The 21,883-nt window shown below is 42.1% G+C and overlaps 1 protein-coding gene across 2 annotated transcripts; it reads right to left on the bottom strand.

Moving 5' to 3' along the window:
• Positions 1–161: 161 nt before the first annotated feature.
• plekhn1 (pleckstrin homology domain containing, family N member 1) lies at positions 162–13,192 on the bottom strand. 2 transcript variants are annotated; one of them, XM_034208842.1, is made up of 16 exons: positions 12,999–13,192; positions 11,195–11,285; positions 10,836–10,997; positions 9,823–9,903; positions 9,219–9,309; positions 7,372–7,505; positions 6,673–6,819; positions 5,384–5,464; positions 5,204–5,279; positions 4,793–4,938; positions 4,395–4,547; positions 3,541–3,783; positions 2,862–3,017; positions 2,162–2,410; positions 1,875–1,935; positions 162–985 (listed from the first exon to the last, which is right to left on the bottom strand). In XM_034208842.1, exons 1-16 carry the CDS (start codon positions 13,070–13,072, stop codon positions 801–803), a joined length of 2,130 nt encoding a protein of 709 aa, XP_034064733.1. In that variant the 5' UTR covers positions 13,073–13,192; the 3' UTR covers positions 162–800. The 2 variants fall into 2 exon arrangements, with proteins under 2 accessions (XP_034064733.1, XP_034064734.1); XM_034208843.1 differs by having other exon boundaries at positions 2,162–2,407.
• Positions 13,193–21,883: the final 8,691 nt, after the last annotated feature.

The following is a 21,883-nucleotide window of genomic DNA, read 5'->3' as shown; positions in this document are numbered from 1 at the left end:
TATTGGAAAACGAGTTGTGAACACATTTGTGCATTAACATATCATCACCTGTATGTTGTGAATGATACATATTAATATCATGTCATTTGATACCTGACAGTATAAAAATATGCATTGTTGTAGCACGTTTAGGAGTTTCATTAGAATAAGAAAAAACAGAATTTTTTTCCAGTTTTATTTTCAAATATAAATAAACACCTCACACAAAAATAAAACAAGGAAGCCACACAGGTATCAACACAGTACAGTAGTAGTGGTGGTAATATCAGCACATAATAAGGCACTCCTTTAAGCCACACATGTTTTCCTTGATAATGTAGCATAATAAAATAATAAATATACAACATTTACAAAAATGTACATCGTTTACTAAAAAAGATTTAAATACAAACTAAATAAAAGTACAATAAGTAAACTGTACACGTTAGAAAATACTTTAAATATAAAAAAAGGACTGCATAAAGTTGAAACATTTTGTGCAGTTATGCAAGATATACAAAATTAACATAAACCGTTTTTACACTTGTGTCCTTTTTCTTGGATGCTATATATCAAACATACAGTTGAAGTCTGTCTATCACTTTCATAATGTTTTGTGTTAAGCTTGTTCCTCTTCATTCCTGCACTTTTGTTACTCCGCCTGACTACTCAGCCTCTAATAATGCAGTTCATGGGATTTGTTGGTTCATACTGTATGCAGCAGGAGCAACACTGGCTGTGTTAGTTGGCTTTTTATTATCCCTCTGATAGAGATCTGTTGTTTGCACACGTCCAGACGAGTGCCGGGCTATTGTTTTGTTTTATGACCATCTCTGCTGGGTTGCCATGGCACCAATACCTCCGGCCCCAAAGTCTAATCCTGCCCAGTCTGTCGAAATTCCAGACGCTGGCTGAATCATACCAGTATTACAGTCGTACTCCCAAATGTTGTCATAGTCCATTTCCTGGTCATCTGGTTCTGTGGGTTCAAGGTACGAGTGATGATCTATAAGAGCGAGAGAAGATTCACAGACTTTTAGTTTCAAACAATGCAAGACAAACCTCGCCCCAATGAAATAAACATGGATACATTCCCAACATATGTATGGCGTGATTGGCATAAAAAATATAATCTCACTGTAAAACTAGTAGTGTAACATGCCACACATGTCACTACCTTAATTTGTTATGAATGTTCTCTTTCTAATGGCGCAGAAACATGCAACTATAAGATTTAATTGGGTCCTTGCACATGTTAGAATAAATCAAAGTCACCTTCAATAGCCAGGTAAGTTTTAGTAGTTTGTTCTATTTTATATGAGTCTTTAGATACGCTCGTAACCCTACACAGTTGTGTGCCGTGCATAACAGTGCAGGAGCAAACCCTGTCTGTCAAACAGTGCTCTCTTATACTTGGCTTTCCCCCACATGGGACATCTGCACAATGGCATTTGAAGCTGCTCTAAGCACCGTTTCATTGGCACATTTCCTGCGTTTCCAATTTAGCAGCCTTTGGCCTTCTGTCTACCTGCTGACAGCCCCAAGAGTTCAATCAGTCCGAAGTGCATACATACAGTGTTTGATTTAAGGTGTAAAGGAGTGTGAGCTATGCCCTGTGTCCTTGTTGCTATTTTGAAAGGTGGCTGCTAGTGATGGTATTCATAATGCAGAGTTGTGAAGAAATATGGATGCAGTCTTATAGCTGCCCATTGTTTTTCAATAGAAATCAAAATGTAGTTTAGATGTGTCAAGAAAAGAAAGCACTGCCTTTTTTTTTCTTCTGACAAGATGGATGATTTTTCTGTCATAACTTATAATCATACTTGAACTCTGCACACTAATAATAAACAGAGGAATTATTGTCAGTTTTATGATTGCATGCCTTCAGTTCTTACCTGGTGAGTAACCACAAGGCATCTGGGAGGTGTTTCTTGCAGAGCTTGACGGGAAGTGAATCTATGAAAAGATGTGAAAGCAATAGAAAGTTACTTCCTGTGATCATGTATAACAAACATTCTCACATTCCCAAAAATATCTGTTTCATCTGTGGCACCTGTTCAAATATTATCTGCAGATCAAGTATATATACACACGCTGCTACCATACAGTGCATTGCTGTTGCACTATGTGCCAAAGCATTCCAGAAACCAGAGTGTTCTGGGAGTTTCTATGTGTTTCTCACCTGCTCTTCTTGAACTTGGCTGGGCACAGGCAGCAGCTTTAGCCTTGACACGGCCTCTGCTCTCTGCTCGGCTTGGCTTTGAGGAGTCTCCATCTCCAGGCCCAGAGCCTGTCCCTGGGAATTGGTCAGGATCAGGCTTCTCCTGCAGCGCCTGCCCATGGGAGGGGTGTGGAGCTGGAAGGAGGAGGGTAGCAGCTGGGGGCCCTGCTGATGTTGGTGGTGCTGAATTGGCTCTTGCCAGCTCTTCTGCTGAAGAACAGAATAAGATGTGTCAGAGTATGAAGCTATAAGTAGAGCTGCAAGTATAATTTGATTAGTTGAGGTAATTTGTCATGCAAAAAATTGCTTTTTCAACCAATCCAAATTGAGATGACCTTATAATGATAATAATGACCAACGATAATATGATGATGAACAATCACGATAATTTCTCCATGTAGTAAAATGGATCTTGGAAAAGGGTAAAGCTGCTATGATAAATTTTGGTCAACATATTTCTTATTTATTTAACTAATTGGAATTACATTTAGTAGTGTATGAGCCCTCCCACATTTTTCAGATCTTTTCTTTACCACTTTTCTGCATCAACAGCAATGTTGTTAACTGAAAGTGTGCGTTTGAGGTTGTACACTGCTTTATCTTGTACAGGCTGTGCAGGTGTAAATGGAGTCTATGGATCCAGTATCATTGACCCACTTACCACTGGTCTGGCCTTATCCAGGGAGTAGATTTCGGGGCTGCAGGGCTCATCGTACAGGGGTGACAAGGGCTGTCGGGGGGCGCACATGTCCGAGTGGCGCTGGGGGGTGTTCAGTGAGATGTTCAAGGATGTCTGAGGGGTGCTCCAGCTGTTGGACTGATCACAAAAGATTCAACGTTTTAAACACCAAGCGATAAGATGAAAATAAATGTTCCCTCTGTCTCTATCTGTCTCTCTCTCTCACGTAGTTCAAAGAAGGCCATCACATAAGCCACAGTGTATGATCATATTACCAAATACAGGTTTTGGACCCATCCCATGTCATGATCTGCAGCAGTGCTGGTGTGACAGCAATCTGTTGTCTCACAAATCAAATTCAGCTGTCACGGCTGTGTATAAAAACTGAACTCCCAACTGCCATAAGAATATGTGGATACAATTTTCCTCTGATTGGTGGCTTAAGTTTTTCATAGACCTTTTATCACTGGTACCATGAAGAAGATTTATCTGTCAACCTCAATCTGCTGAAATGCTTCCATTACCCTGTTTGTTAACACCATTTACATGACCTTTCTAAGCCTACTGGTTGTGCCTATTTTAGTTACTGTTCACATGACATGTAAAATAAGTCAGCACTCTCAATGGGAATATTAGCAAGTTAGACGCCAGACTGAATTACCTTTACAAGTGGAGCTTTCTCCAGCCGCTGAGGGCTGGCACGATGCAGAGCAGAGTAGGGTGTGCTGTAGACCTGAGATCGCACTGCGCTCTCCGCAGGCTGGAGGTGGGAGCTGCGCTGCGGGGAGGAGTAGCGCAGTGACGAAGGTCGTAGGTCGCGCTCAAGCCTGGTGTGGGAAGACACGCTGTTGTTCCTGCTGCCTAGACGGGCAGTCTCAGTTGAGGAGGGACGACTTGAGCTGTACTGTAAGGACAGACAAAAACACCCAAGGCAAATGTCAGACCAAAGTTTTCTCTTTTAGCTTTTGAACTATTTATTCTGTCTTCACCAATAGATATTTTCATTATGTTTTGTTTCTTTGTTAACAGGTCTCCATTAAATTAATTTGGGAGGTCGGTAGTTCAGGTCAGGAGCTGTAAAAAACATGTCTTCTGGGCACTGAGCCCTCTACACTTAATACTAATTGGATTTGGAGTCAGCCTGCATAGCCCCTGTCCCGGGGGAGTTGGTGATAAGTCCTGATAATGCACAGTGCTTCAGTACTGAAGAGACTGAAGTTTGCAAGAAAACTTTTTTATGTTGTTTTAGTAAAACAAATCTGACTTTGTTTTGAATGTTTTTACTGGACGGCCGGAGGATCATCTCCTAAGCATTTGAAACGTGAGCAGTTTGGTCTCCAGACCTGGCTTAATAATTAACTTTGTGAAAGAAAACAGTTGCTGCTCAGCTCCACCAAAACAAACACAACGTTTTTTTTTAGCAATGAACAACTAACTCCTACCACATTTATATCCAATATTGGTGTGTTTGCTTAGGTTATTAGTTAAAGGATACTTGAATTACAGCTGACTTACACAGAGGGGTTCGGTGTATCCTGGGGAGAGAGGGTTGTCTTCATGAATGGGTAACTGAAGGTTGTGGGACCCAAATCCACTACCAGACTGGCTAAACTTAAGAGACTCAGAGCGTCCATGGCTGTTTCCACTCCACCTCTCAAACTGTGGAGCCTATGAATTAAAGGGGAGAAGAATATTGTTTAAATATTTGACTAAGGAACAATGAGCAAAGCTGTCAAACTTTTTTACTTTCTCAGACTTCTATTGGACTGTTGACTGAGTAGCAGCAGTAGTTGTAAATCCTAAACATAGTCATGGTGAATGTTAATTTACAAAAGAGGCATGGCTACATTCAATGTCTTTATCACTTTTCGTCATACTCCAGTATTGTAAAAAGGAAGGAGGGCAGGCTTCACCTCTCTGTGCGTCGGGGTGTAGATGATGTCATACACAGGTGGCGGAGGGCTGAGAACGGGCACGTCAGCACTTTTGAAATGCTGGATCCAGTCGCAGAACTCAGCCCTATCCAGACACGACACCACTATGGGGTTGATCAGCTTCCCTGGGAAGAGAGGGGGGGGACAAAGCCTGTCATTCGGTCTGTCGCTCACTGGAATGTGCCATAGTCAGATTGTCATTCACTGGGGATAAAACCAACTCATTCATGGAGGGTTACACTCTGTGACGCTAGCAGATTCAGTGAAAAGGCCACATAGCGTGAAACATGCATAAGAATGTACACATTTAAATCCATTTAACATGGCTTTTTAAATGCCACTGTGCTAACGAAACTGAAGTAGAGCAGCACAATGATTCACTGTATTTACCTTCAATCATAAAGGTGTTGGGCTTGACGTCTTGGCAGGGTGTGGTCACAGAAATCATGTTCAGTTCAAGTTTCCCCTGTAATCATAATGACTCTTTAACACAAGTCTTTGCAAACACTTGACATACTGTATGCATACAGATCAGGACATGATTAGGTTGTACAGAAAGGTCAATGTTACCTTATAGAAGAGCGCATCATTCTCCTCTGATAGGATGATCAGCGTCGCTGGATACATAACCAGCAGTCTGTCACTCTGTTCCTGCAGACACAAGATTATAGCTGCTAATAAGATTTATGTAGTTGGGTTTCATTGCAGAAAAGGAACAGTGCTTTTCTTATGCTTGAGTAGAATACTATTGTCATTTGTATGTTATGACCATTAAACCATAGTTTATGTTTTGCTTACTTTTTATCATTAAATTACACTTTATGGACAATAAAATAACAACCATGCATCTTAACGTTTATAAAGCAACACAAGAGATTATTTCCATGTGGAGAAATCCATTTTTCATCTATGTACAAGGTGAGGATTTAAAAAAAAAATCACTTAAAGAAGAAATGTAATTTATCTCTGGAATATTTGCATGTTTCTGCATTATAAAAGAAGAATGACACTGAATACTTTTTTCATTAGGTAAGAAAATAAGTCCTGATAACTGAAGATGAAGATAAGACTATGAATAAACTGTGACACATTGTGCAAACATAAAATTGTGCCCTTTAAATATACTTTTGAGAGGCACAGTTTAAATCCCAGTAAGATCTTCAGTGGAACCAGTTAGCGGTATATTTAAAGGTGCGGGCAGACTTAGAGTTTATGTTTCCTCTCCCTCTCAGAGGGTGTGTCGGGACAGACAGCTGACATTCCAGCTGTGAGGTGAGTCGAGTCACTGCGTGAGCTGGGCCAATGTCTTTCACACACCCAGGCCCTAAATCTCACACACTTCAATCAGGCTGCCGCTATTTCCCACAGTGAATTAATTACAGATATTCATGCAAGCCATGTCATGACAAGTGTTGTTATTGGCTGCTATGTGAAGCTGCATCAGCATTATTTATTTGTGATTTGGTTAACAAGGAGTAATATGTTTTTCCAAAGTTAGTTGCAGGTGTCTGACACTGTCTTACACATTGACGGGAAAATAAAGATAATATTGTTGCACCAAAGGAGCCATTTGCTAAAATATGGGTTCCACCCTTTCCACTCATTCCTTTCATTGTGTTGAGGTAATATGTGTTGCACAATTTAAAAACTATGAGTCACCTGGATTTAGAATGGATATTATCCTGCTTTTTACATCATGTGAACAATTCCCAGACATGAAAACCTGTATCTATGACGAGTTATAGTCTGCTGTACTGTACATTTCCATAAATGAGAGGGAAACAACCAAGATGATGTGTTTCACTTCCTTTTCATCGGTGACAGTGATTCACTCTTGATAAGCAGCAGCAATGTCTTACCTGGCAGGGCAGGTGCTGTAGTTGCACTTTGGTGACATGGATGATGGTTCCCAAGCTGTCCCGCTGGGAGCCCTCCCACTCATAGATTGGTTCTCTGTTTATGGAGTTCCTCAGCTCCTCTCTGCCTTTAGTCTCATTCTGATTCAGCTGTAGTAGTTGAAAAGGAGACAATCATAAGCAAAGTAAATATGAACAGTGCTTTACCCTTTAGCAAATGTAAAAGTGTTGATTTAGATATTTTTCTCAGAATGTCACTCGTTTGTTTATTATTAAGGCTCCTAAGCTAAGGCTTATAATGGATCATCAGTTCAGCTGTTGTCTTCTGTCGTGACAGATCTAGGTTCATGCCTTTCATCAGCCATTTCCCACCTGTGGGTGTGGAGTCAGCACTTTAGCCTTTTGTAGATTTCATGTAAGCGGTGATGCGGTCAATGCCACTCCCTATTACCTTGGCATCAGGGAGAGCCAGCAGTGACCTAATTGACTCATCTCATCTATACAACCACACACGCACTTTGTATATCAGAAGTGGTTAAAGACTAGACTAATTATTTCCAGGCTAATCCAAGTGCTTGTTTGTTTTTGTTTTTGTTTTAAAGGGATGTTATTATTGAAGCCCAGGAGCCAGTTTTGTATGCACCCTGAAGATATAACAAAGTCTATTTGCGGGCAATGTGGCATTAGTGTTGCTGAACTTACTCTCACTCTGGTGTAGTTTTCGGGTGCAATTGCAGTTCCCCCATTGGCTTCAATGTTTTCTTTGAGCAGGCCAAACCATAGGTCCATTTCTTCTTGGTTGGCACAATAGACGATGATGGGGTTAAGGCCGACACCTGCAGGGTGCAAAGTCACAAGTTAAAAATGGGAATATATCCCCTAGTCTTTTTTTCTGAGCCTTTCTTAGAAAGATTTCAACCATGGTGGTAAATCATTAATGGCATTCACAATCTTCTTTTCTGACTGTCTAGAACACGGTGTGCAATAAGTACAATAAATGTTAGCACATGTTCAGGATGGTAAACCACATTTAAGACCTCATGTGGATGGTTCCCCCTGACATGCTTGTTAGGTATTTAAAAATTGTAGCAGACTCTCCAACCCCCCCTGCCCATAAACTGCTTACCAAAAATGAGCAGGACCTGGGATGAAAAGCTGGAATTCTTCTCTATCTATCAGTCCGACACATACCAGAGATAACCAGCAGAGATAGCCTATTTCATTCTAACCCCATGGCTTTGTACTGTAATTGTTGGGAACCATAGTCGACTGACTGCTCCTTAATAAGCAACCACTCTGGACTTATCTGTTGACTTTCTTTTCCCATCCTAGTTTTACTTAATGTTAGACCTTGACCATGTTACTCCCGTAAAAGTTATGTTTCTCCACATTTCAAGCCAGTGGACTGAAAGCACATAATGAGACTGTCTTATTCAAACAGTCAGTTTACTGAGGCCATTAACTTGTTAAAAGTAATTAAGTATCATTATCTAACAGCTACATTAACCATCTGAAGGTTTCCGGGAATTCTTACCATCTCTCTCATGCTGTGTTTGCTTTGTCACCGTCTAACTCACCAACAGCGCATACACTCAAGCTGATTCATATTCTCAGTTCCTTGAGAGGAAGGCGCAGGAGGAAATCTCTACATGACTCAGGATTTCGTCATGCTTCCTCTATGTTTCCTGTCAATGATGCCCCCATAAAGTAAATAAAGGTTCACCCTGAGCTATTAAAACAACGGTAATGTCACAAAAAAACAAGCTTAATCCGGGAAGTTGCAAAGTCAAATTATGTTACGTCAATCCGAGACTTTCATTTTTTCCCAGGCAAAGACCAAAGCCCTCTAATCACTACAGCATCTTATTTCTAGTTATGAAAATAAGTCAAGTTTCAGATTGTTTTCATTCATTCAGAGGTCCAAAGCTAAGTGGCATTTCCCACTAGACTTTAACCTGAACATTTGTTTTCAAAATGCGCCATAGATTATATAAAGTGACAAGGCTAAGAGTGGTTGCCTGGCTTTTTTGCGCGACAGCTGGGCTGACTGGAGTGCACCTGTTGTCTAACAAGCATTATAGCCTTTAATGCGGGTTTGTCCCCCTGACCAAGGGTGAAGGGGGCCCAGCTCTAGTTAGTCTTGGGGTTGAGTGGAGGTGAAGAACCTTTGAATCACTGGAATGTGACAACATAGGAAATGCTGCAGTTGAAAATATCCTGTGATTGTTTTGGGAGAATTTTTACTTTGATCTTTAACTGATCACGTGACAAACAAAGACTACCAGCAGGACTAAAACTAATGACAGATTATAAACTTTAGATTTAGATAATATGAGCAAAATAACCAGAACCCTCTCTACAAATCTTGTTCCTTCTCCGTTTTGTTTTTTTAGAAGTTTGAAGCTCCTGTTGGATTAACTGGTTCTAGTCTGTAAACTGAGTGATTGATTAGCTTAATTCAAAACTACCAATACAACTCAAAACTGATGATTACAACATTCTAGGGCTCTGTGCCAACACCCACTTGTGTCTTCTCTAGCCAAACGTACCGTTTATTTGAAAGGCGAATTCCTGGGGTTGGCTGTGGTTGCAGTTCTGTTGCAGGTTGCAGATGTTGAGTTCTTTCAATGGAAGAGTTCCCTGCACACAAAACAACAAAAAGCTTGACCACGCTTCTTTGGACAACAAAAACATTTTCTCATTCCATACCAAAAGCAGTGTCTGTAACATTTCCCTTGCTCTTGTTGAGCAAACTATTCAGCTCTAAATTGTAACTATCAAATTAAGTCAGCATCGTAAATCGATGATGTATTTATGTCTGCCTGACATTTGCCGTCTTTAATATTCTGACTAATACTGAATACAGGTGCTGCTTAGTTGTCTTTTTTTTACATGGAGTTGGTCTCTCCACAGACAAAGTAAAATGATGAGTAATGGCTGCTCATGCTTTATGACACAGGTGAACAATCATCATCATGTTTACCAACGCAAAGCTGGTTGGCAGGGTAGGCATGTCAAAGTGAGTATGACCTAACATCAAACTGCCCTAGAGGGATATTCAAACTATACAAATAACCCCTGATTAGAGGTGAGCTCATACCCTGAAAGCATGGATTAAAAATGTTTTATATAATATTACTTTAAAAAACTCACCTGGTATGTCAGTCCAGTTGTGTTGTTGGAGACAAAATGGAGATGCGTCTGAAAGAGATCCAGGTAGCAGTCATGTACATCCTGCAGAAAACGAGAGTTATTATTTAAGAACTGTTAATAAAAAGTTTGAGTTACAGTTGCATGTAAAATTCTGATATAGTTAGTCCTGTCTCAGAATTAGTTTAGCAAGAAAATAACTACTTTATTTATTGACATGTGTGTACAGTACAGCAGGTGATTTCACAGATTGGCCAACATTTATTTAGAAAATATATTCATAATATGTGCTGATAAAAATGTATTATTCTTTGAAACCCTGACAGGGATTATGTATGCTTATCATGTATTTATTTCTAGAACAGTTTGGTCTTGTATCATCTACTAATACAAAAAATCCCTTAGTTTCTTTACTGATTCATGTATGGCTTCTTTTGTAATTACTTAGTAATACATATTTCCTTCCTGTGTGATAGTGTTTTCTGTTATAACACAATGTGTTCTTTGCTGCCATGACGGTATTCCTTCAATACATCTTTAGTTTTTAGTTTTTGACAGAGCTGTTGTGTCAGCTCTGACAAATAGCAGTTCACACCGATCTGAGCCGGTGCGTCCTCTATCAGTCTCTGGGATCTGAGGAACTCTCTACCCTGAGGTTTTCTTTTGGAGTTGTTTCACAACTGTAGCAGAGGCGAGCATGTCCAAACATAGGTTGCGGTTAGCTTTGTTGAGAATGAATTGGATTATTCACCAGCCACCACGTCAATACCAGCAGTGATTTGTGTGTTTGGTGGCTGCAGAGTAACATCCTGTTCCTCTCCACCTGTTTTTTTCGTTTGTTATTTTTGTTGTTGACACCCTCATATGACTTGCATGATGTGTAATTGTGGGCTTGGCAATTGTTTCAAGACCTCATTAACCGCAATCTGGATTGTGCAGCATTAGTTTAGTTATCTTTATAGTTGCTTTCCGGATATTTCAACATACTCATTAAAAAGTACTTTTGCACCACTCACCTGGCAGTGAAGGAAACGGAAACGAACTTTGGAGCTGTGAATCATTCGTCCGTAATTCTTCACATTGATGCTGCTCTTCTTCCAGCCACTGGCTGGGTCGTAGGGGAACGGAGGATCCCATTTTATGTTGTCTATCTTCTGCAGATCTTTATAGTGCATTTCCTGCAACCAGTCATTATGTTAGTGTTTAGACATGACATGAGTAAACCAGTTAGACCTGCTGTTACAATTAATTTACACATAGTACTAAAAATCTAATTGCAAACAGGTTGCAGTTTATAGGAGAGCTATTTTGTTGGTATGCAAACTATTGAGTTTCATGCCGTCACCATCTCCTAGATATTGATTGAAGTTCTTACCTTTCTGGGGGTGACAGTGCACAGGATATTAATGATGCTGTTGGACTTTTCCTGTCCCTCTTGGGGATATTTCTTGCGAAACAGGCGGCTGCTGCAAGAGAGATAGGAAAATCAAGTTTTACCACTCAATCCCAAATGTTTACCATCTATTCTGTTTGCTGTTCAGTTAATTACCCAACACAGTTTGAACAAGGAATATTTCCTGTTTCTGGGAGTTTACTGTCATCTGCTGTTGTCAGATGGAGAGTTGACCTGAATACAACAGTCCTTGCTCTACTGTGTTGCATTTTAAATTCAGTCAGGGACTTATTTCTCGGTGTTTCCCCTTTTTCCTATTCATTAAGTCGCACACTGAATCTACACTCCCTGACAGATCTCACGGCAGATTGATGACTGTAAATCGTGATTTGTGTCTCATGTCATATAAACTGAGCCCCTTTCTTGGTCCTCACTTCATCAATGCCAGCCATTTAAATGATAAAAACAATCATGTCTTGTGTTTCTGATAGTGAGGATATGCATAGGAAAATCAGCATTCAATGCCCTTCTTTGTTTAACATGACCCTCATCTGTTACCATTAGTGTCACATATTTATGAGGAAGCTCCCTCACTGCAATGATAAGGCTTTTACAAGCTCTGCCTGTAGTTGATCTGCTTATCTGCACATATAGTATGTCCGTGGTCCGCATTGCAACAACGCAGCCTTTTGTTTGCATGGTGGGAATCAAGGTCTGTCTAATCAGGAAGTCCAGCATTAGTAATTGATTTGTGTTTAGTGAGTGATGCTTTCCTCCAGAAGACCATGTGAAGAACTCATTTATGTACAGGGAAAAAAGGAAAACCACACTGATGCAGTTGCAAAGTGAAAGAGGAATGTAGATAATAGACAGGTAGCGTATTTGCACACCCAACATTCTCCAAGTCACTGCAGTGGCATTCAACCAATTCTCACTCCTTCTCTGAGGGGAATACCTGAGCCTGGCCTGACAGACCAACACAAAGAGTTAGTAGGGTACACAGGAAACGGGAACACTGAACGCATTGTCCACACTGAACCGTTGACCCAATTTGGAAGGTGTATCAGTGTTCAAGTATGAGCAGTTGGGTTTCTGAAACCAAACTGTTTTTAAAGGGCGTCTGTTTTTATTTGAAAATGTAGAGGTAAATGGCACGTTTGACAAAACCAGACCCTGAATCATCACACGGCACAGAGAGCAAGAGTAAGGAAGAGACTAATTAGAGTCAGATGTGTTGGTCCAGCATTGTGGGTTAGTGTGAGGGTAACATGCCCAGGCATATAATCCTTGAGGATGAAAGAAAACAAGACAGAAGACCAAGAATAACCCATTAATGTTAGTCAGCTCCTGTATTTGTTTTCTAAGGATAGATTACTACAAGCTATTACCTTCCATATCAGGTGTCATACAACCAAATATGATCAGCTATTAACTATAATTGCTAACATGTGATCCTAATAATGAATGGGGTCAAGTCCTGATTTCGGAGGGAAACCAGATTCACTGACAGCTGGCAAAGAGGAGGCAAATGGTAACTGGATCATTGACACCGTTGGCCAGAAGGGCACCACTCAGGCACGACTGAGGGACTATCCTGTGTTACCACATGATCCTGACCCTGGCCTCACAAACTTCACAACCTCTGTTTAACCCCACCGGTTAAATCGCAGAGAAATACCAAGAATTCCTTCCAGCTGAAACACAGTCTAAAATAACAGCCGAGGACACAAGTCACTCAATGAGTTCAGTACAGTAAGAACACCTGGAGAAGCTGGATTGTTCTTACCTGTTTCTGCGTATGAAACTCTTGCTGGAATATCTTAAATTGTTTTGGGGGACACATGACATGCTGCTCCCCATGCTGCCGTGCTCTGTTGGGCTTTGTGCCGCTTTGAAGGCAAACTGTACTCCTTCTGTGATGGATGAATGTAATCCAAGAGTGCAATGCTCACCCTGCTGCAGTTAGATAGTACTGAGGGAGAAGTGGGCAGGGTGAGGGTTGTATAGGCAGACCGGTGAGAGTGTGTCTGCGTAAGAGGGGTGGAGTTTGGGGCTGTGTTACAGTGTGTGTGTGTGTGTGTGTGTGTGTGTGTGTGTGTGTGTGTGTGTGTGTGTGTGTGTGTGTGTGTGTGTGTGTGTGTGTGTGTGTGTGTGTGTGTGTGGGAATAACCAGTGGGACTCACACTTTCTGTGAGTTGCCTCTGTCTGTTAAATCAATCCCAACAACAAAGACAGGGGGGTTTGAGTTGAAGTGTGCCGTTTCACACCTTCAGGAGCTAAATGGAGCTCATTGTTGGGTCACTACTGCAATGAGTGGTCACTGGATGGTGTGTGTCAATCAAAATGGAAGATGGGAGCTTCCACTGGCATGTCCAGACATGAAAAGGGCCTGCATACTTAAGTAGTCTATTTATTGTTGTCCAAAATACTTTAAACACGTCAGTGAAATTAAACTAAAATATAGTGTTGAACTATGGTTGGTTCCCTTGTTTTTGTTCTTATAATTAAAAAGAAAAAACCCTGTAGATGTTAAAAATAGACAAACCATCACTAATATTTTGGCTGAGGATGTGAATGTATCAGGTATCACATTGTTTTCAAACTTTGTTTATGGTTCTTTCTCTACTTTATGAAATATTTTCCTTTAGTCTATAGTCCTTTTTATCATTTTTTTCTGATGTGGGAAGGCAAGATAGTTTAAACAGGATTGTTGTGTATTCAAAGGCTCTAATTTTCACAAGGCGATAGGTGTAGGCAAACATATCCTGTTTGCATAAACCTCTTGCCTTGAGTTGGTTGATTCCAAAATGAGAAATCCACCACCTAAGAAATTAATATCACTCAAACAAACAAGCCTAAAATCAACTTGTGCTACTTTTTCACAGTAAAATCAGCTTTTATTCCTCTTTATTTACATTTCATTCTTAAGTAACATACAGTGTAATGCAACACACAATCAATTAACAGACAATATTGTATAAAGTTCATTGGGAAGTGAATGGAATCAAATGAGATGTTGGACCTTTTGGGATTGATGTTATTATTTAAAGTTTTTGGGTTGCAAAACTCATGACTCACTAGTCATTTTCCATGGAAAGTGTCAATTGGTCTTATCAATCAGACAGCAGTCAAACACTCATGATCGTCTTGTGTGTGCTTATTAGATCATTGTCTGTGGTGAGCTGCTGTAGTCATAAAACGAAACGTGTGCATCTTGCTGTCAGGTATCGCCAATCTGTTCAGCAGGATTGTTAAACGGATGCACCTGAGGCAGCAACAGTCATCAGCTTGTTAAATCCAACTGAAGAGCAGTCGTTGTCACCTTTCAGTCTTCCTGATACTGTATTATTGTTTTCTAAATGCCTGTTTGATGGGCCATAGAGCTCAAGTAATTTAATCAATGAAGATTACTGATTGAACTGCATGTGATTTAACTTAAAATAAAACATCTTGTTAAATGAAAGGTAATGCCTTATCTCACATCAGTAGAATCCTTGTTAAAACAGGTTAGATTGACCTGTCTTTGATCTTTCCTTAGTGTACTGAGTTAATGTCTGCCTCTCACATGATTTGCAGTGTAGTTTTACTGAGTACATTAGTAAGCAATGTGTGAAACACTTGACCTGGAGCAAGTAGGGACATGAAAGATTGAATGCGTGGCCAACAAAAACACATTGTGACATTTCAAAGCTGCCCGAAGATATCGTAACTTGTCTTATTCTTTAATCTTAAGAACCACTTTAATTTGTCAGATTTATTCAACTTTAATATGTTCATTTATTAATTTGGCTGTACGTTTTTAAGAAGCATTCCCTTAACAACAGCAAATAATTAATAGCTTTCGCCCTTAGGCTGTATTAAGAAAGACAGCAAAGTATTGGTCCATCCATCCATCCATCTTCTCCAGCTTATCCGTGGTCGGGTCGCGGGGGTAGCAGTTCCAGCAGAGAGCCCCAAACTTTCTTTTCCCTGGCGACATCAACCAGCTCTGACTGGGGGATCCCAAGGCGCTCCCAGGCCAGCGAAGAGATATAATCCCTCCACCTGGTCCTAGGTCTACCCCTTGGTCTCTTCCCAGCTGGACGTGCCTGGAACACCTCCCTAGGGAGGCGCCCAGGTGGCATCCTAACTAGGTGCCCGAACCACCTCAACTGGCTCCTTTCGACGCGAAGGAGGAGCGGCTCAACTCCGAGTCCCTCCCGGATGACCGAACTTCTCACCTTATCCCTAAGGGAGACACCAGTCACCCTGCGGAGATAACCCATCTCGGCCGCTTGTATCCGCGATCTCGTTCTTTCGGTCATGACCCATCCTTCATGACCATAGGTGAGGGTAGGAACAAAAATGGCCCGGTAGACAGAGATCTTTGCCTTCTGGCTCAGCTCCCTTTTCGTCACAACGGTGCGGTAAAGCGACTGCAGTACCGCTCCCGCTGCCCCGATTCTCCGGCCCATCTCACGCTCCATTGTTCCCTCACTCGAGAACAAGACCCCGAGATACTTGAATTCCTTCACTTGGGGTAAGGACTCATTCCCTACTTGGAGTGGACAGTCCATCGGTTTCCTGCTTAGAACCATGGCCTCAGATTTGGAGGTGCTGATCCTCATCCCAGCCGCTTCACACTCGGTTGCGAACCGATCCAGTGAGTGCTGAAGGTCGCAGACCGATGAAGCCATCAGAACCACATCATCTGCAAAAAGCAGTGGTGCAATCCTTAGTCCACCGAACTGCAGACCCCCTCCCCCATGACTACGCCTCGAAATCCGATCCATGTATATTACAAACAGGATTGGTGACAAAGCGCAGCCCTGGCGGAGGCCAACCCACACCGGAAATGGGTCCGACTTACTGCCGACGACCCGGACACAGCTCTCGCTTTGGGAGTACAGAGATTGGATGGCCCTGAGTAGAGACCCCCTCACCCCATACTCCCGCAGCACCTCCCACAGTAACTCCCTGGGAACTCGGTCATACGCCTTCTCCAAGTCTACAAAACACATGTAGACCGGATAAGCGTACTCCCAGGCCCCCTCCAGGATCCTTGCGAGAGTAAAAAGCTGATCCGTCGTCCCACGACCAAGACGGAATCCGCATTGTTCCTCCTCAATCTGAGGTTCGACAATCGGCCTGACCCTCCTTTCGAGTACCTTAGAGTAAACTTTCCCGGGGAGGCTGAGTAGTGTGATGCCTCTGTAATTGGCACACACCCTCTGATCCCCCTTTTTAAAAAGGGGAACCACCACCCCGGTCTGCCACTCCTTCGGTACTGTTTCCGACTTCCACGCAATGTTGATGAGACGTGTCAACCATGACAGTCCCTCAACACCCAGAGCCTTCAGCATTTCTGGGCGGATCTCATCCACCCCCGGGCTTTGCCACTGTGGAGTTGTTTGACGACCTCAGTGACCTCCCCCCGGGAGATTGGTGTTTATCCCCCGTCATACTCCAGCTCTGCCTCTAACATAGAGGGCGGAGTTGTCGGGTTCAGGAGTTCCTCAAAGTGTTCCTTCCAACGCCCTAACACTCCATCAGTTGAGGTCAACAACGTCCCATCCTTACTGTACACAGCTTGGATGGTTCCCTGCTTCCCCCTCCTGAACAACTTTGGTGCCGCCCAAAAGTCCTTCTCCATGTCTTCTCCGAACTTCTCCCACACCCGCTGCTTTGCCTCGGCCACGGATGAGGCTGCTGCCCTTCGGGCCTGTCGGTACCTTGCAACTGCCTCGGGAGTCCCCCGGGATAACAAATCCCTGAAGGCCTCCTTCTTCAGTCGGACGGCTTCCCTGACCACCGGTGTCCACCAGGAGGTTTGAGGGTTACCGCCCCTTGAGGCACCTAGGACCTTGAGACCACAGCTCCCCGCCGCAGCTTCGGCAATAGAGGCTTTGAACACCGACCACTCTGGTTCAATGTCCCCAACCTCCACAGGAATGCCTGAAAAGCTCCGCCGGAGGTGTGAGTTGAAAGCCTCCTGAACTTGGGCCTCCTCCAGACGTTCCCAGTTCACCCGAACTACACATTTGGGCTTACCAGGTCTATCCAGAGGCTTCCCCCGCCACTCGACCCAACTCACCACCAGATGGTGATCAGTTGACAACTCCGCCCCTCTCTTTACCCGAGTGTCCAAAACATACGGCCTCAGGTCCGATGATACGATAACGAAATCGATCATGGACCTTCTGCCTAGGGTGCTCTGGTACCACGTACACTTATGAGCATCCTTATGTTCGAACATGGTGTTTGTTATGGCCAATCCATGACTAGCACAGAAGTCCAGTAACAAACCACCACTCCGGTTCAGATCAGGGGGGGCCGTTCCTCCCAATCACGCCCCTCCCAGTGTCTCCATCATTGCCCACATGTGCGTTGAAGTCTCCCAGCAAGATTAAAGAGTCCCCTTCAGGAGCCCCATACAGGACTCTTTGCAGGGTCTCCAAGAAGGCTGTATACTCTGAACTGCTGTTGGGTGCATAAGCACACACAACAGTCAGAGGTTTCCCCCCCATAGCCCGCAGGCGTAGGGAGGCGACCCTCTCGTCCACTGGGGTAAACTCCAACAACGAAGCACCCAACCGGGGACTTGTGAGTATCCCCACACCCGCCCGGCGCCTCACACCTTGAGCAACTCCGGAGAAGAATAGAGTCCAACCCCTATCCAGAAGTAAGGTTCCAGAGCCGACGCTGTGCGTAGAGGTGAGCCCAACCAGATCCAACTGGTAACGCTCCACCTCCCGCACAAGCTCCGGCTCCTTCCCACCCAGAGAGGTGACATTCCACGTCCCCAAAGCCAGCTTCTGTCGCCCGGGTCTGGTCCGTCGAGACCCTCCGCTTTCACTGCCACCCTTCTGGCAGCGCACCCGACCCCATCGCTGTTTCCCGTAGGTGGTGGGCCCGCGGGACGGAGAAGCGGAGGTGTTGCCCACGTTGCCTTTTCGGCTGGGCCCGGCCGGGCTCCGTGGCAAGCCCGGCCACCAGACGCTCACCGACGAGTCCTCCTTCTGGGCCTGGCTCCAGAAGGGGACCCCGGGCTTCCTCCGGGCCGGGTATCCTCACTTCTTGTTTTTTCTTTCATGAGGTCTTTTGAAAAGTATTGGTGATGATTAAATTAAGGAAGGGAAGGGAAAACACATTTACTCAATCACGATATGTTGGATTTGTTGTGGGGGTAAATATCTCTTAATGAAAAATATGATAAATAAAATGAGTTTGATTAAAAGGTTTAGTTAGCAAGAGATAAACAATGGACAAACATGATTTCTCAAAAACAAAGTTCAAATAAGCTGATCATGACATAAACCTATACTGTATGTCATCCAGGAGAGTCCTGTGATTCGACGTAACACTGTGACTATAGTTTGTTGAAAAAATGAAATGGGAATACAGAATAGTGAAAATATAACTACTTCTCAACTCAAGTTAAACATAAAAAAACTTTTAGATCATATCTTTGACTTTTTCCTAGAAATGAGCCTCTGAATCATTTTCCTCAACGTTGATTGAAAACCTTAGTGTGTTTTGTATTTCTCATTATTTGGAACAGTGGAAATTAAACTGAGTTATCTATCGATTCCATGGAAATCAGTGTCAAACAGATAGTTATCATTTATATTCATGCGAAAGCACCTTTTTAGTCTGGTGTTAGATCATCATGGAAAAGCAAAAAGTTTAACTAGATAATGGGTTCAAGATAATGGGATAATGGGTGACTCACCCTTTCCTCGCAATATTCCTCAAGGAAGGCAGCCAAATGCTGTTAACAACCTGGGATTTTTTTACTGTGAGCTCATACCAGTTTCAGTTATACTTCAGGCAGAGTTCATCACCAAGTTTCCACCAAGATTATAATAAGGTTGCAACTCTTTCCCAAGAAATTACCCATTATTGGTACAAGGAAGAAATTACCCATTATTGGTACAAGGAAGCTATGTTACATACAAAACCAAGAGTGGGTCGACTGGTAGAAATCGGCAACAAAATTGTAATAAAATATTACGTCTCACCTTAAACTCAAGACATAAATACTGTCGATTTTGCTCAAGATATTTGAGGTACCCAAAGGATGAATCTCATCTTGACTTTGGAAAATCAATAGTTCCAGTTTCCCTAAACTGTACTTCAAGAGTTATTAAGTTAGCATTTTATCAACTTACAATAGTTATGTTAACATGCTCAGATTTAAGAAGTAAATACAGTATTTGTAAACTGTTAACTTGATAAAATAATTGTTAACATGTTTGCTTAAAGGTTTTTGTTTGATTTTTTACAGCTCCAAGGTGGCAAGTCATGAGTTAACCTGAGCTTTCCAAATTATTGATATAATAATTCTTAAAATAATTTTGCATTTGTTGTTGTTGTTATTCCCCACCATTACACTGGGAGACAAAAAAACACCCCTACCTCCATTATCTTTTTCACGCATACAATTGACTGCAACATCATGAATACTTTCAGAGACAGACTGTCTGGAACTGCTTCCCTATGTAATGTTAATTTGTCTTAACCCTATATGATAGGGTTAAGACAAATTCGTGGCCTGGATTTCAAGTGAGGCCTTTTGGGATGGTTTTGTTAGAAGTGGATGGACAAAGTTAGTGGGAATGTACAAACTAGCTTGTTGAAACAACCTTAGACTCTAGTTTGGTCCTACATTTAGGATTGAATAGCTCCCAATGTGCCCGTTGTTTAGAAGTTTAGATTACTACTGTAGATCTCACTTCTCCAGTTTTGTGTCACATTGCTCAACGGGACGGGAAATACCAGATGCCTAGCCAAAAGCAACATTATATGTAGAAAGACAAACAGCCCATTCATTTTTCCAGACTCCATCAAACGGTGGGGCTCACAGTTCCTGAATGAGCTGTTTCCTAACAAAAGACCACATAGTTTCACATTGAAAAAAACAATTACTTTATTTCAGTCTGGGCTCACCATAATAATATATGTAATCGAGCACAGTTCTGCTTTAATGTGTTATATATATATATCCAATGTAGGATTCTTGGGTTTTCCTTAAAGCTTAAACTTCATGTTTCTTTTAATGATATATATCACATCTATATAAAAGAAGAGACCTAAATGCCATTTTCACAATGTCATTCCCTCCATGTGTGGTGGGATGAACTTTGGCTCTCCCCAAGAAGTCCCTCGCTTGTATTTATCCAGAGTCAGCAGGGTGAGAGCAGCGGTGCTAAAGTCACACCTCAGGCCACTAAAACGGAGTCTGGATATGAGGCCCCCAACATCAGGGGTCCAACAGAGAATCTGACGTGCCAAAGTTCTCACACGGACGACCATAAAGGAATCTTAATTGGACACTGGCTCTTCTTTGAAGGCAAGATCAGTCAAAGTCCGATAAACCGTTTTAACTTATCAATTTAAGAAGAAGAAGACACACTTTATTTTTCCTCACGGGGAAATGTATTTCTCAACTCTGTTGTGTTTACACACGTTACACATAGTAGATCCCTGTTTTGATTAAATCCTCAAGTTCAACATGAGTATACTAATCAATATGAAGATTGTATTTAGATTGTGTACTTCAAGGTTGCAAATATGCATACACAGTATGGAAATTGGGCGTAATTTCGCTTTGTGATGCAAGTTGGATAAGGTTATGATTTCCCTGGAACTCTGATGTCTGTTAAAAGGAACGCAGAAAAATACGTGCCGTGATAATTATTTGCCGAATAAACATGCAACGCCTTGGGCATCACGGACGCATATCAAAGTTACATTTCTACTCACATTTGATCTGATGTTTTTTATATTTATTTGATCAATCAATAGTTTTATTTTTATTATCCATACGGCACATAAGTTAAAACAATACATCCATTCAAGTAATGTATACAACATTCTTGGAAATAAGTCCAACTTATGTACACTGGTAATGTAACAGGTTTAATGATAACATTAAACCTTTACTGTGCCACATTTAATTAATTTCATTTTCCAATTTGTTCTGGTCTTTGTGCTCTATGAATAATTAGCTGCCCGGCATGTTCTTCAGCTTCTGTAAGTTGCTTTACATTAACTTGAACATTCCCTTTCAGTGGTTTTGTCGGGATCTCTAACCTTGTTCTAAGCTGACACAATATTGATGGATACTGTAATTGAAATATCTCACTAATGTTGCTTCCTTTTGAATAATGTTCAACAGTAGATGCTACTTTACTGCACGGCTTTTGTGCTGCTAAGCACACATCTTGATTTTGGCTTTACTGGAGCATTAAGGCCTTTAATAGTGTTCTGCTTTTAACACACTAACATGGGCTTTCCAGACCTGAAAAGTTTCCATTTCAGACCCTATTTTATCTAAAGGATAAAACTGCACGTTCAAAAAGTTTACGGCCTCTCACGGTATGTGTAGTGTTCCAGTTGGCAGTTTAGAGGAGGGAGGCCTCTCCACGGCCTGATAAAGGCTATGCGGTGACACCAGGGGAAAGAGAACAGACTTCAGTGGCAGGAATGCTTGAAAGAACCGTCCGCACACCCAGATCAGCAACTCTTCCAGTGAGCACATTTATGACGGGTTGTAAACTCAGGTGGTTCACAGCCACAGTCCACGCACACTTAGGAATCCTCAAAAGCATTTATTTGGTTTTAATATAAGTTTAAACATCCCTTTTTTTTTTCAAGTTTTATAGTCTCATGAAACAAATTAATACAATA

The sequence above is a fragment of the Gymnodraco acuticeps genome, unplaced genomic scaffold (genome assembly GCF_902827175.1).
Source record: "Gymnodraco acuticeps unplaced genomic scaffold, fGymAcu1.1, whole genome shotgun sequence".
Taxonomy (NCBI): domain Eukaryota; kingdom Metazoa; phylum Chordata; class Actinopteri; order Perciformes; family Bathydraconidae; genus Gymnodraco; species Gymnodraco acuticeps.
This window is presented reverse-complemented; position numbering and strand designations above follow the sequence as displayed.

Excerpts from the sequence above, each read along its gene's own strand:
- plekhn1 (XM_034208842.1), bottom strand. The coding sequence starts at position 13,072 with ATGGGGAGCAGCATGTCATGTGTCCCCCAAAACAATTTAAGATATTCC. Across the intron at positions 3,018-3,540 it reads AGAAAGCTCCACTTGTAAAG|TCCAACAGCTGGAGCACCCC; the intron begins GTAATTCAGTCT and ends TTTTGTGATCAG. Across the intron at positions 2,411-2,861 it reads TGGATAAGGCCAGACCAGTG|CAGAAGAGCTGGCAAGAGCC; the intron begins GTAAGTGGGTCA and ends TCTGTTCTTCAG.